Below are 13,749 nucleotides of genomic sequence, written 5' to 3' on the forward strand. Positions count from 1 at the left end.
TGAGCTAAAACAAGGTGAAGAAACTTCAAATAGGTAAGGAAGAATGAAAAGACTTGCATCTCTTCCGAGTGTTCAACAACACCTGGTTTGGGCTCACAATAAGTGAAGCAAATAACTGAAGACGGAACGGAATGTGAACCGGCCATAAAGTAGAAAATATTATATAAATATCAAAGACTAAACAAGTTACCTTCTGGTGGTTCATCCATTGGTGGACTGAGGCAATACATGTGATATCCACGATCGCAGTCATCACAAAACAGAAGCTGTTCCTATAGATCAACATAAAGATCAAATAAGCAGAACTGCAAATCTGACATTTACATTTATGACATAATATTTTTTTGCCCATTAGATTTACAATGAATTGTTGCTTTATTATTCACAGCCTGCTCTGAGCTATGAAATATTCCCCTGCTATTAAAATGATGGGAACATTTACTGTTGGCCAGGATTAACCGTGTGGGACAGATTTACTTATTGTGTCTTATAGGCTCTAAAATGTGCTAGATTTATCACAGTAGCTGATGCTATGTGATAAACTAGAATCAGCCCGATTTAAAGGGGTTGTATCACTAACAATAATGGACTTCTGTCCCAGCATTTTGAACATGTTTGCAACATACACCTATCAACAATTTTGCCAAGTTCTCAACATATTGACTTGTCATTTTCCCCAGTACATTGCCAGTTTCATTTTACAGTTTTCAATGGCAACGACCTGCCTAAATCCAGCCCTATAAGGACGGCGGGCTCACGCTTTACCCAGAACTTGGGGTGGGGAATTCATTAAGACTAACGTTTTGAACGCAAGTCTTAAAACTCCCCCTGCTGGTGCTCCAATGCCGTATCCAATAAGAGGCTCCAGTCTCTTAGTAAGTGCGGGTGCAGACTCTGAGCTATATATCTTAACTGACTGACTTTTTTGCTATAGTATCTGCTTTTTTTTGGGTGGAGACTACAGTAGCTGAGCGTGTATGCACTATTTACTGATAACCACACTCTAAAGTCAAACAACTGTTAGAATACTCAGATTATATCAACATGCAAGGGGAGTGGATCTGTAGTAGAACAGGAAGTGGAGACCCAAATGGTGGTCAACATTCTTATCTAGCCATTTGTGCCATAGATCAATTGGCAAACACTCTGCAGGCAATCCTAGTGAGGATTCTCTGGAATCTGGTGGCTTGCTAATGAATAGTATGGGGTGTGTCACCTATGCATCTTTCTCAGCTTAGACAGCACGAATCCAAAATGGTATTTACAAGTAAAACATTCATATTCAAGATAAATACATTCAATGAGATTCCTAGCATGTGATTACTCAGTCATGGCCGGCGTCAGCACCCAGCTCACCCGGGAAAGTGCCGGGGCCCCAGAGCTCCCAGAGGGGCCCACGGCACTTGCTGGCCCGATCATAAAACTTAATTACATCGGCATCCTTATGTTGCCGATGTAATTGAGAGCCGGCGGAGTCGGTGTTGGGGGAGCGGCGCTGCAAGATTATCCTCGGTGCGCCTGTGCGTCACTGTGCAGTACACTGGCCGGGGTTAATCTTAATGAATTCTTTTTTTTTTCCTTTTTTTTTTTACTATACTATACTACACAATACTATTGTATTGCAGTATCTGGCATTTTTACATAGGATTCGTTACAATGTGTACATGTACGGTGTAGAGCGCGTTAAGAGGTTAATTCTTGGACCAGCGGCCTATTTAATTATTAAATTGTGTGTTTTTAATGCTGCCACATGTGTTTACTGCTAAAGGGCCCACTGAGGCTCTGTCGCCCAGGGGCCCACTGATTCCTTGAGCCGTACCTGCTCACAGTACTCCACAAGCTAAGGGTTCTCGGGCACCAAATATAACAGCAGGAAGAAAGTAAATGTCTGCAGTAATCTAAAACATTGCTAAACCCATTTTTCAGATCTGCCCTGTGTCACTATAAGTGCTTATAGCTTTGGAACGCTATAAGATATCCAGGGGATTTTGAGATTGTTTTCTCGTGACACATTGTACTTCAAATTAGTTTAAAAATATGGATGATATCTTTTGTGCTTAGTTATGAAAAATAACTAAATTTGGCAAAAATTTTGAAAAATTCTTTGTTTTTAAAGTTCTAAATTCTCTACTTTTGATGCAGATAGTCATAGCACCCAAATAAATTCATAACTTATATTTCACAAATGTCTGCTTTATGCTGGCATGGTTTTTTAAGATTCCACATATTTTACTAGAATGTTATGAGGCTCTGAATTGAAGTGCCATTTTACAAATTTTGGGGAAAATCACCAGAACCTGTATTTAGATGGACCTGCTCAACTTTTAATTGACACTGAGAGGCGTAAATAATAGCAAGACTCATACATTACCCCATTATGGAAACTACACCTCTCAATGTATGAAAAAAGCACTTATAAGAAGTGTGTTAACCCTTTAGGTGTTTTATAGGGGTTAAAACAAAATGGAGCTGCAGTCTACAAATTGTAATATTTTTTCATAATACACTCATTTTGGGTGCAAAATTAAACATTTGTTATGGATTAAATGAAAAAAGGCTCCAGAAAGTTTGATACCCAATTTCTCCCGAGTACAGAGATATGTGGTAGTAACCTGCTGTATGGGTGCACGGGCAGGCATAGAATGGAAGGAGGCGCCATCCAGAGCAGATTTGCCTTTTTCGAATTGTACAGGCTATAATTTTTTTTTTTTTTTTTATGTGGACCTTTAGGGGCTTATTTTTTGCCACATGAGATGCACTTTTCTGGTACATAATTTTGGGGCATCTATAGCTAATTGGTGAGATTTTATTAACTCTTTATTGGTGGAGGAAATGAAAATCATCAATTTTTATGAAGAATTTTTTGTGGGGTTTTTTGGGGACATTTACCATACCATAAAAATAGTATATTATTTTTATTCTATCGGTCGCCACGATTACAGAAATAAAATTTTGTCAATTTTAGCATCACAGTCTTTCATATGCATAACTTTTTTATTTTTCGGCTGACAAATGTAGTTAAGGGCTTATTTGTTTTGCAAGAAGCATTGTTCTTTTTAGTGGTCTTATTTTAGAGTGGGTAACATTTTATCACTTTTTAGAGTATTTTTAAAGGGTATTAATTAAAAATTATCTTTTCAGAGCTACTTATAGGGTTGTTTTTTTACGGGGTTCACTTTGTGGATCTAATAACGATCTGTTTTATTATGCAGATTGTCAAGGACGCAGCGATATCAAATATGTGGGGGGTTTCTGGATTTTATTCAATTTTACTGAATAACAGCTAATTTGCAGAAAATCTTGTTCATATGCAGAACTTTTTTTATTTTTCAGCTGACAAATTTGGTTAGGGTCTTATTTTTTTTCGAGAAGAGCTGTTTTTAGTGATCTTATATTAGAGTGCGTTTTAGGAATGTTTTTTGCGTTTTTTTTCCCTGGCGTTTACCGTGTAGGTCCAGTAATGATTCCGTTTTATTTTACAGATTGTTACGGACGCGGCAACACCAAATATGTGGGGGGGGGGGGGGGATTGTGTGTTTGTGTTTTCTATACTTTATTAAGTGTTTTTATGGGAAAGTGCCATTTTAGGGGATTATTATTTTTATGTACCGTATTTTCCGGGCCATTAGGCGCACCGGAATATAAGGCGCAACAGTCCGATGCGCCTTATATATGTAATAATTCCATATATAAGGCGCATCGGACTATAAGGCGCAGGGTCGGGGGCGTGGCGGAGGTCCGGGGGCGGAGCGGAGACCCGACGGGACGCGACGCCGAGAAGAGACGCGGAACGTGGGGAAGGTGAGCGGGGAAGGTGAGGGGGAGGTGGAGAATAGCATACTTACATAGGTCCCCGCTACCGGAGACAGCAGATCTCCAGCGGGAACTGCAGACCACGCGGCAGAAGTTGTTCGTGCCGCGTGGTCTGCAGTTCCCGCTGGAGATCTGCTGTCTCCGGTAGTGGGGACCTATGTAAGTAGGGTCCGCTGCCCTCATATAGGGCGCACCGGACTATAAGGCGCACTTTGGATTTACAAGGAAATCCAAGGCTTTTAAGTGCGCCTTATAGTCCGGAAAATACGGTATTTATTTTTCATGTATTCTAATTTTTAAACTTTAGTGCTTTTAACTTTTTTTACTTGTACTTTTTTTACTTGCTCTGATTGCTGGTCCAAGCTCAATACACTGCTCTACAATACTATTTTATTGTACAGCAGTGTAAACTGTCTGAGCATGCAGGCGCATAAGCAGACAGTTTACAGTCAGACCCGGAAGGGGTCTGACTGCCGGGAATATCGGGCAGCCGATATTCCCGATCCCCCGGTAAGTGGCACAGAGGATCCGATCCATAGGGGAAAGACCCTTACACGCCGCGGTCATGCTTGACCATGGCACGTAAGGGGTTAACACTCACGATCAGAGCCGGCTCCGATCACGGGTGTTAGAGAGCGGTGTCAGCTGTGATATATACCGCGTAGGGTTTATAGGGTCTCTAAAATAACTAATGTTAATACACATTATTATAGGGAACCTGTCAGGCACATCTAGCCCCCTGACCAAAGTAAATCTCATTTAATGTGGTGAGTTGCTCTGCATGATGATATTGAAATGAGTCAGGGGAACTTAATTCACGATACAGAGCAACTCACTACAAAAAATGAGATGGGAACTTTGGTTTTGGGGGCTAGGTGCCTGACAGGTTCCCTTTAAATCAAGGTTTGAAAAATGAAATTTATAGAGTGAGCATGGGTAGCTTTGCATTGTCCATGTTACCTGCCTCATCTTCTGAATATCTAAGTAAACAATATACTTATAAACTCTCATAAACCATATGTCCATATTTATGCAAGGGGGTTAACAGATTATTTTAGAAAATCGTAAAAATGAAACTCACATCGTTCTCTGATGTCCCGCACATGATGCACGACTTGCACTCTATGCATTGCCACTGGTAGGTTTTTACAGCCTCTGTCATATTCACAGTGAACTGCAGGCAGGTTGGGTGCCCTGCAAAAGAAAGAAACAACAAAATTCACACACATTTTTGTTTTTTTCGGGCGATCCTGTACAAACAGCAGTGCAACAGGGTATAGCTAAATAGGGGAACAGCAAGCAGTAACCCTTTTGCTGCCAGTGACATACAGCTCCACTCACACTCACAGGCAAAGCCAGTGTCACCGAGTTCTTTAAAACAGATAGGATAACACTGCAACGTAACCAAAATCTTTGTGATGTGAAAATCCATTGCACTAGTTTATGATGATATATCTTTACTTCTTGTATTAGTTTTAGCTTGCAGTGTCCGGCTTGTTTACAAGAGCTTTGAGCGTTGGAATATCACAACCTTGATATGCTAAATGTCTTAAAATCTTTAACTTTATCACCAGGGAAGAAGCTGCACACAAGGGAAACTTAGGTTGAGACTATTGGGTGGTGGCATGCAATTCTAATCCACTTTAGGTAACCATGAAGCGCCAATTTAGTATCTGTCGTAAGATGAGGGTAAAGCCAAACGTCCGTCTGCAAGAGAAATGAAAATACAATGAAAAATTCCTCTTGTGGCAAAGCTGGAAATCTGTTGCTGGTTCTTTAATTCTTGCCTCTATGGAAGTTCAATAACGAAACACAAAACCTAAAGCCAATACACAACCTTCATTGTGAAAATCTGCTCAACACAACACACTCAAAACTTTACGTACATTTCTGTTGGTTTTCATTTTTCTCTGATGATCTTGCTAGACCCAAAGATGCTGGCAGAAAAGTGCACTAAATGTAAAAAATTATATATTAATATATAATATTCAGCTCTACTGAATCCTAAAAGCTATTGTATATTGTAAGTTTTCCAACTCATTTGACGAAACTTTGTAAACTATATTTTTTGAAGATTTTATTTTTACAGTCTGCGAAGTTTATAGTGAAAAACAAGAAAATGTGCACCGTATATTATAATATGTCACATTACTCATAGAATATTTAAAGTTACAATTAAGGGTTTATGTTTTATTTAAATCAATCTTTTTTAAACAAATTGCATTACAAAACCTGACTGTGTACACTCAGGCTAATGATAACTTAAAGGGGTTTTCCACTTTTGGCAAATAATTGATATTGTTTGTGTAATTTAAAATTATACAATTTTCCGATATACTTTCTGCATCAATTCATCAGTCTATTCTAGATCTCTGCTTTCTGTCATTAAAAAGGAAGCTTCTCTGTTCACTCCCTGAGGATATAAATTAGCCTATGGTCATGTGATATCACACAGGTGCATGGCTCCTTATATCACAGACAGTAATCAAAGCTGTGTGGTATAACGAGCCAAGTACCTGTGTGACATCACATGACCAGGGATATAACGAGATGTGCACCTGTGTGACATCACATGTCCAGGGATATAACGAGCTGTGCACCTGTGTGACATCACACGACCAGGGATGTAACGAGCCGTGCACCTGTGTGACCTCACACGACCAGGGATATAACAAGCTGTGCACCTGTGTGACCTCACATGACCAGGGATATAACGAGCCCTGCACCTGTGTGACATCACATGACCAGGGATATAGCAAGCCGTGCACCTGTGTGACATCACATGACCAGGGACTGGTTACACTCCACAGGAAGTAAACGATGAAGCTTCCAGTGGAATGGCAATAAGCAGAGATCTATAGAACAGTCAGAGGAATTGATATAGATTACATAACTTTTTCATTACACAAACAATATCAATTATTTACTGTGGACAACCCCTTCAACACATGTTTCCGCAGACACGATAGGTCCATGCTGAGAACACAAAAGAAATGTACGGTTCACACAGTATGACCTGCAGTTGCTGAAGTTGGTGGCAAGATGAATTATTTCAACATTCAATATACAGTAATTAAATATAGTATTTTATACAATAATTCCACTCTCCAAAAACCTGGAGGACTACAAAATACGGCCTGTTTTACATCCTTGGTACGCTCCACACAAAAAAGATGTTGTGTCCTTTAAAAAAAAACTGGGAAAAAACGAATGACAAACAGATTTATTTTGTAGCCCCATAGACTTACACATGAGAGACTGGGATGCAACGTAGAGGAGAGAAAAACTAAGTACATACATGTAGGTCAGGACACCTGAAAATGGACGATGTCCTATAATTGATCACATTCCAATGTTATTCTTGCCTTCAATGGAAGCCTTGAACCCCTAATGGAGACTCATGATACAATTTTGATCAGAGCCTGAGATCCTGGAAGGGAGATCTCCTGTGTTCTTTATTCATGATGCGCAGAATTCTGCAACGCATGCCTAGCATTGCAGTGTGTAGTGAGAAGAAAGCACTTATTGAGCTTATTGTTTGGCTGGCATATGGATGCCGTTGGCAAAGCTTTCTTATGATGACAGTCCAAGCTTTGTCTACGAAACACGTGATAAATATATATATCCCCCTAAAGGGAACCTACCACCACGAATCTACCTATAAAGGTAGATTGGGTGGTAGGTGGATCAATAGGAAGTGAGGATAGCCCTTTTATGGGCTAATCCTCACGTCCCCTGACTTTTTGATAACTTTTATTAGCTTTACATGCTAATTTTGTTATGCGGCTACTGGGGCGTGGAGTAGCCGCAGCTGAGGCTACACGGCGCGGCTACTCCATGCCCCAGTAAGCCTCTTTACTCCTCGTACCTCGTAGCTGCGCGCCCTTGTCCGCCAAACCTGCGTCTGCGCATGCGCAGAACAGCAGGCCCACGCCTGCGCGATCAGTGCTCCGAAGCCGGAGCTGCACAGGCGCAGACTGCAGGTTCGTCAGACGAGGGCGCGCAGCTACGAGGAGCTGCGCGCTGAAGATTGTGGGTAGGAGGAGTAAAGAGGCTTACTAGGGCGTGGAGTAGCCTCGCCGTGTAGCCTCAGCTGCGGCTACTCTACGCCCCAGTAGCCACATAACAAAATTTGCATATGAAGCTAATAAAATTTATCAAAAAGTGCGGGGACTTGAGGATTAGCCCTTAAAAGGGTTATCCTCACGTCCTATTGATCCACCTACCACCCGATCTACCTTTATAGGTAGTTTTGTGGTGGTAGGTTCCCTTTAATGTCTACCTGGCATTGTGTCTTAAAGGGGTTTATCAAATTTACTTCTATCCACAAGATATGGCATAACAATCTTCACCAATCACGGTACTCTAGGGGGTCCACTTCTCACTAAGCGCTCGGCTATCTCCAGCACTTACATTCACTGTCTAAGGGAGTTCCGGGGATAGCCAAGCACTTTGCTTAACAATTTTCAACACTCTCATACAATGGTATGGGAGCGGGGACCCTCCCCAATCACCTCGTCATCCCCTCGTCATAGATAGCGGATAACCTGCAAACTTAGTACAACCAATTTTAGGGTTCAAGAAAATTTTATCTCCATCTTTTTAACTTTTTTTTGATAATGTTAAAGGTGCGTTTTTTTCTGGGACAAGCTGCATTGTTGCCATATCTTTTAACATATTTTATCAATTTAGATTTTATTATTAAGTTTTGTAGGGAAAGCAAATAGATTCCCCTACTGTGACTCTAAATAGAATTGTATAATATATGTAGAATAATATGCCCACATTATTCTCATTCAAAAATATATAATAAAAGGGCATCAGGGGTGCAACTGAATTCAAGGAATTTTGAGCCTGTTCCAACTCCAGTGTGTTATATAGTTTACAATGCTATTCTGTGAATTAAAAATAAATCAGGGAAGCAGTTGATATGAACAGAAGCTGAAAATGAACACATGTAACAAATGTCTCGCATAGTTTGGTCTTAACAATATTTTCAGTATTTAATAATTGCTGAATATTAATTTAACCCACAGTAAAAGAATACTTTTTGACACAATTTTAGTTCCAAACTAAAGAGATTTAATTTATTTTGCTTGTGACCATTAAATACAATGGTAGTTACATAGTTACTTTGGCTAGAGACTGGTCCAACTCATAAAAACCATCTCAGAATGACGCATCTCTCTTTACACTACACAGTAAATCAGTATAAAACGGAGCACAAGAAGCAACGGGATGGACATACAGCATCTAGAATTGATCAACCCAAGGATCGGCTACAGACACATTTACAACTTCAGAGTAATGTCATTTGACTGTCTAGTCAGTGATACAGACTTAGTACTAAATTAAATACAGTAATATTTTAATAGTGCAGAAAATGTACAGGAGAAACATATAGAGCCACAGAAACATACTGCAGACTATCATTGCACATTAAATACAAACTATGTAAAAAGCCAAATGTAAGTTATCTTAAAGTTTTGTCACACATTGACTGTGCCGAACAAAAACTTCTCACATGTTGCTACATCTCCAGTGCATCACTACGATGCATCCATGTAAGATGATGGTCACATCGAAACTCTTCTCTATGTTTGATGGATGTGTCAGTATGCGTCCACTAAACAAAACCTTAAAGGACATCTACCACCAGGATGAAGGATTGTAAACTAAGCACACTGACATACTGTTGTGTACCCCTTCTGGTAGGTATTTCTTTTCTTGAAGCTTCTTATACCCTTGTTTTAAAGAAATAAAGGCTTTAAAAATTATGTAAATGAGGCTGAGAGGCTCCAGGCTCTGGATAGAGCCTGGAGCCCATCTATAGAGCCTGCAACCACTCCTTGCATAATTTTTAAAACTTAAAAAAACAGGTCCTAAGAAGATAAAATAAGAGCATATCCTGCCAGAGGGGGCGCACACCAGTATGTTGGTGTGCTTGGTCTACAATCCTTCATCCTGGTGGTAGATGTCCTTTAGGAACCCGTGGATAATGGAAGAAGGTTGGCTTTTGTCAGCTGTCCTCATCGATAGATAGGTATTACCTAAAAAAACACACTCCTTATACTTTTAAGTGACTTACTGAATAAATCTATAAAGTGGCATGGGCCAAGGCCTTCTGCTGGAGGAGTTTCTCAATGTATATCAATGTCATTTTTATCTTTTGCAAATTAGTTTTTGGGTGTACTGAGGGCAGGACTTTGTACTAACCTGTTTTTATACCATAATAATAATAATAATAATCTTTATTTATATAACGCCATCAAATTCCATAGCGCTTTACAAATTTCTGTGATGGATGTCAATTGTTGTGTATAGTTGAGGTGCTGGGCAGTAATGGGTTACTTAAAAAATTAAGGGCACAATTAGGCACGCTACAGATTTCTGGGTAACAGGAAATGTATGTCTGGAGGGCCTATTGGGTTCCCTATGTGATGTTGTTTTAATTAAGATTTGGGAGCTGACAGATTCCCTTCAAACTCTCAACTATGAGAATAATTGGATATGTAAACAACATAGTTACCCTTAGCTGACAGCAAGCACAGATCTTAAAGCGGTTATACCAAGTATTACTGCTATTCCAATCTAGACGATAGGGGATGACAATCTAAACAGTGGGGATGCAACATGGCACCATACTGACTAATAGAATGAAGCAGACGGTTGAGCATTCATCGTGCTGATCCATTCAATATTATAAGAGTGTAGGAAATTGCTGACCACAGCACTCCCATTCCAGTGGGTATGTCAGTGCTAGAGATTGCAGAGCCATGTGCTTGGCAGTTTATGATGCTCCCATAGTATTGAGTGGAATGAAAAGATACATGATTGACCCTTTAATTCATTTATATAAATGAACCCCTTTCTCATAAATGGTGGGGAAGGGGGGGCAGCAGTCAGACCCTCACCAAACAGATTGTCACTCTGTATCCTATGGATAGGTGATGACAATAATACTTGAACCAACCCCTTTAAAACAGGTAGGATTTGCATAAAATGTTTTGCGCATCCTATAGCACCCAATGGGGCAGATTTATCAGGGCCTGTATGCCAGCTCTCGGGGGGCTGCAGCCTCTAGATATATTCAGTGTGGTGTGGGGGTGAGGTTAGTATCATATGCTGGCTCACCATGTTCTAGCGTTTGATAAATCCCCCAATAAGTTCCTATCTTTATTATTTCAAAAAACACTTTAAATGCATATTAAGCTATGGAATGATTTTTGATCAATTTTAATGAAAGATATTCCAAAAGTTAAGTGGCCATAGGACTAAAACATAGAAGACAGTGCCAAAGCCAAGCCAGTGACTGATCTTTAGGAGTGTTGTAGGTCTCGCTCAAAGGGGAAGATTTATCATAAGTCCCATAGAGCAAAACTGTTCTAGTTGCTCATGGCAACCAATAACAGCTCAGCTTTCATTTCCCACTGTGGTTTATAAATTCAAAGCTGAACTCTGATTGGTTTCCATGGGCAACTAGAACAGTTTTACCTCAGAAACTTGATGATAAACGAGGAGAAAGGAGAAAGTTGAACACTGGATACTACCCCTTTAATAAAGACATAAATGGGGAGCTCTCATGATGACTAAAGTATAACATGGCCTATCTGTGTATAAGTTTAACCATAAGGTTGAACAATCCCTTTGGGTACATGTTTTTATTATTATTATTATTTAGCATTGGATCAGCTGCAGTTCCTGGCATTGGCCTCCTTATAGAGAACATTGCTGGATCTGGCTCAAAGCTGGTGAGAAGGCCTCGAGTTACCGTGTTATACGGTAGTTTAACCGGTTGTCCAGGTGTACTAAACCATCCGTTTAGGCTACCTGCACATGAATGTGACCACTCTCAGCCATGAATAAAAGACGTTTCCTTCCATTTTTTCATTTGCATCAGTTCATTGTCCTTTTTTCCCAAATCCTCATAAAATAAATATTGTCTATAAGTGATCCATAAAAAAACTACTTCTGACTAAGACATAATTAACTTACCAAATACAATAAAAGTATTGTATTTGGTGTGGACGCATGCCATCTGTTCTAAAAACTGAAGGCATATGGACGATTTTCACTGCGGTGTGCATTTAGTCTTACTGAAATAAGAACATTAATAAAATGTTCAAAGGGGATTTATTTTTTATTAACATGTGAATAACCTATGCATTTGCATCATGTAGAGATTAGCCATCATGCACTACTCAATGGACTCTTTACAACACATCAGTGATGTCCAGGGACTTTACATTTAACAACAATATTAATGTGTAGCTGCCCATTAATGTCAGACTTGTATTGTCATAATACTAGTCAAATATCGACCATGTATGGGTTCTCCAAATTCTCTTCATAGGCGGATGTTCAGTAACAGAAATGGGGGTTTTAGGCAGGGGCCTAGGGTGCAGAGGGTGCGGTCGCAACGGGGCCCAAGAGGCTCAGGGGGCCCATAAGGTGTCATTTCCCATATGAGAAGCACAGTACTATATACCATACATTATAGTCAGGGGCCTTACTCAGGCTTTGCACAGGGGCCCATCAGCTTCACGTTACGCCACTGATTTTAGGTTTCGGGGCACCCAGTCCTTTGTTCTTGGGGAGATAAGCCAATGACAAAGGAGACAGTGACTTCATCCTTTCTCCCGATTAAGAACCTGCACATACTCAGCTAAGCTGTACATGCATGTGTATAGGTGTCAGTAGAGACAGCTGCTGCCTAAACAGGTTAACATCTATCTGGTGTGTGTATGAACCTAAAATAATACAATTTGACCTGTCAAGGATCTATTCCAAAATAAAATTAAGACAAAAGTTGAGATTTTATGGCAAGTAATGTACGATAACAGACATGGTGTACCTCAAGCCTGATGGAGACCTGGTGCTCCTCTCACTGATCAAATGGATTAAAAAGTTATTACATTCTAATTTTAACCCGCTTCATTATAGACCCTATAAGTAATAATAGTAACCTTACATAAGTTTTCCAAGTCCTGTTCTAGTGGTCAAGTGCCATACACTACAGAGGCCAGGTATCGCCTGCAGTGGCCACATCCAATTAAAGGTGGTTGTCCACTTTTAGCGAATAATTAATAATGTTTGTGAAATGTAAAGTTAAACAATTTTCTAACATATTTTCTTTTTCAATTTTTGCGATTTTCTAGATCTCTGCTGGATGTCATTATATATCAATTATATATATCATGTTACACAGGTGCTCTGCTCGTTATATCACAGAGAGTAATCAGAGCTGTGTGATATCACGAGTTGCGCACCTGTGTAACATCACATGATCAGGGACCGTTGTTTAGTTGTTTATCTGCAGAAAGTAAACATAGAAGTTTTCTATAGAATGACAGCAAGCAGAGATCTAGAAAACAGTGAGGAACTGATACAGAAAGTATATTTGAATATTATATAACTTTTCCGTACACAAACAATATCTTTTATTTGATGAAAGTGCACAGCCCCTTTAAGAACCACTACTTAGCACAAATATACTGAATAGTAATTGAGAGAATAAAACAATACAATGGAGATTTATTCATTGAAAAGTAGAACATGTCCTAATGAGAACTCATATTATATGGGGAGATTTATCACAGATGTCTGAAAGCAAAACCGCTCCAGTTGTTCATGGCAACCAATAACATTTTAAAAACAGCAGTGAGAAAATGAAAGCTGAGCTCTGATTGGTTGCCATGACCAACTTGAACAGTTCTGGTCTTAGACACTTATGATAAGTATAGACTATGGTGTATGAGGATCTGTGAAAAAATGACAACAATGCAAAGTGGTTTTTCATGGCTGAGATCCGGCACATTTTTGTGCATCTTACATTACTCCATTTGCTACATCTAAATTTTTTTTCTTACTAGTAACATCAATAAGACACTATCTTTTTATTGTGCACAGAGATTATTGATAGCAGTGACAATGAAT

General features: G+C 39.6%; 1 protein-coding gene across 5 annotated transcripts in view; it reads right to left on the minus strand.

Moving 5' to 3' along the window:
* DPF3 (double PHD fingers 3) overlaps positions 1 to 13,749 on the minus strand; it is a 141,871-nt gene that overhangs the window by 3,752 nt on the left and 124,370 nt on the right. For 2 of the 5 annotated variants that reach the window (XM_072115617.1, XM_072115616.1), the window contains 2 exons: positions 4,895 to 5,007; positions 191 to 272 (listed from right to left, as the gene is read on the minus strand). In XM_072115617.1, the coding sequence (XP_071971718.1) occupies positions 191 to 272; positions 4,895 to 5,007 (195 nt within the window). The other 3 variants (XR_011848830.1, XM_072115623.1, XM_072115622.1) reach the window with 3 other exon arrangements.

Source organism: Engystomops pustulosus, chromosome 7, assembly GCF_040894005.1.
Source record: "Engystomops pustulosus chromosome 7, aEngPut4.maternal, whole genome shotgun sequence".
NCBI lineage: Eukaryota > Metazoa > Chordata > Amphibia > Anura > Leptodactylidae > Engystomops > Engystomops pustulosus.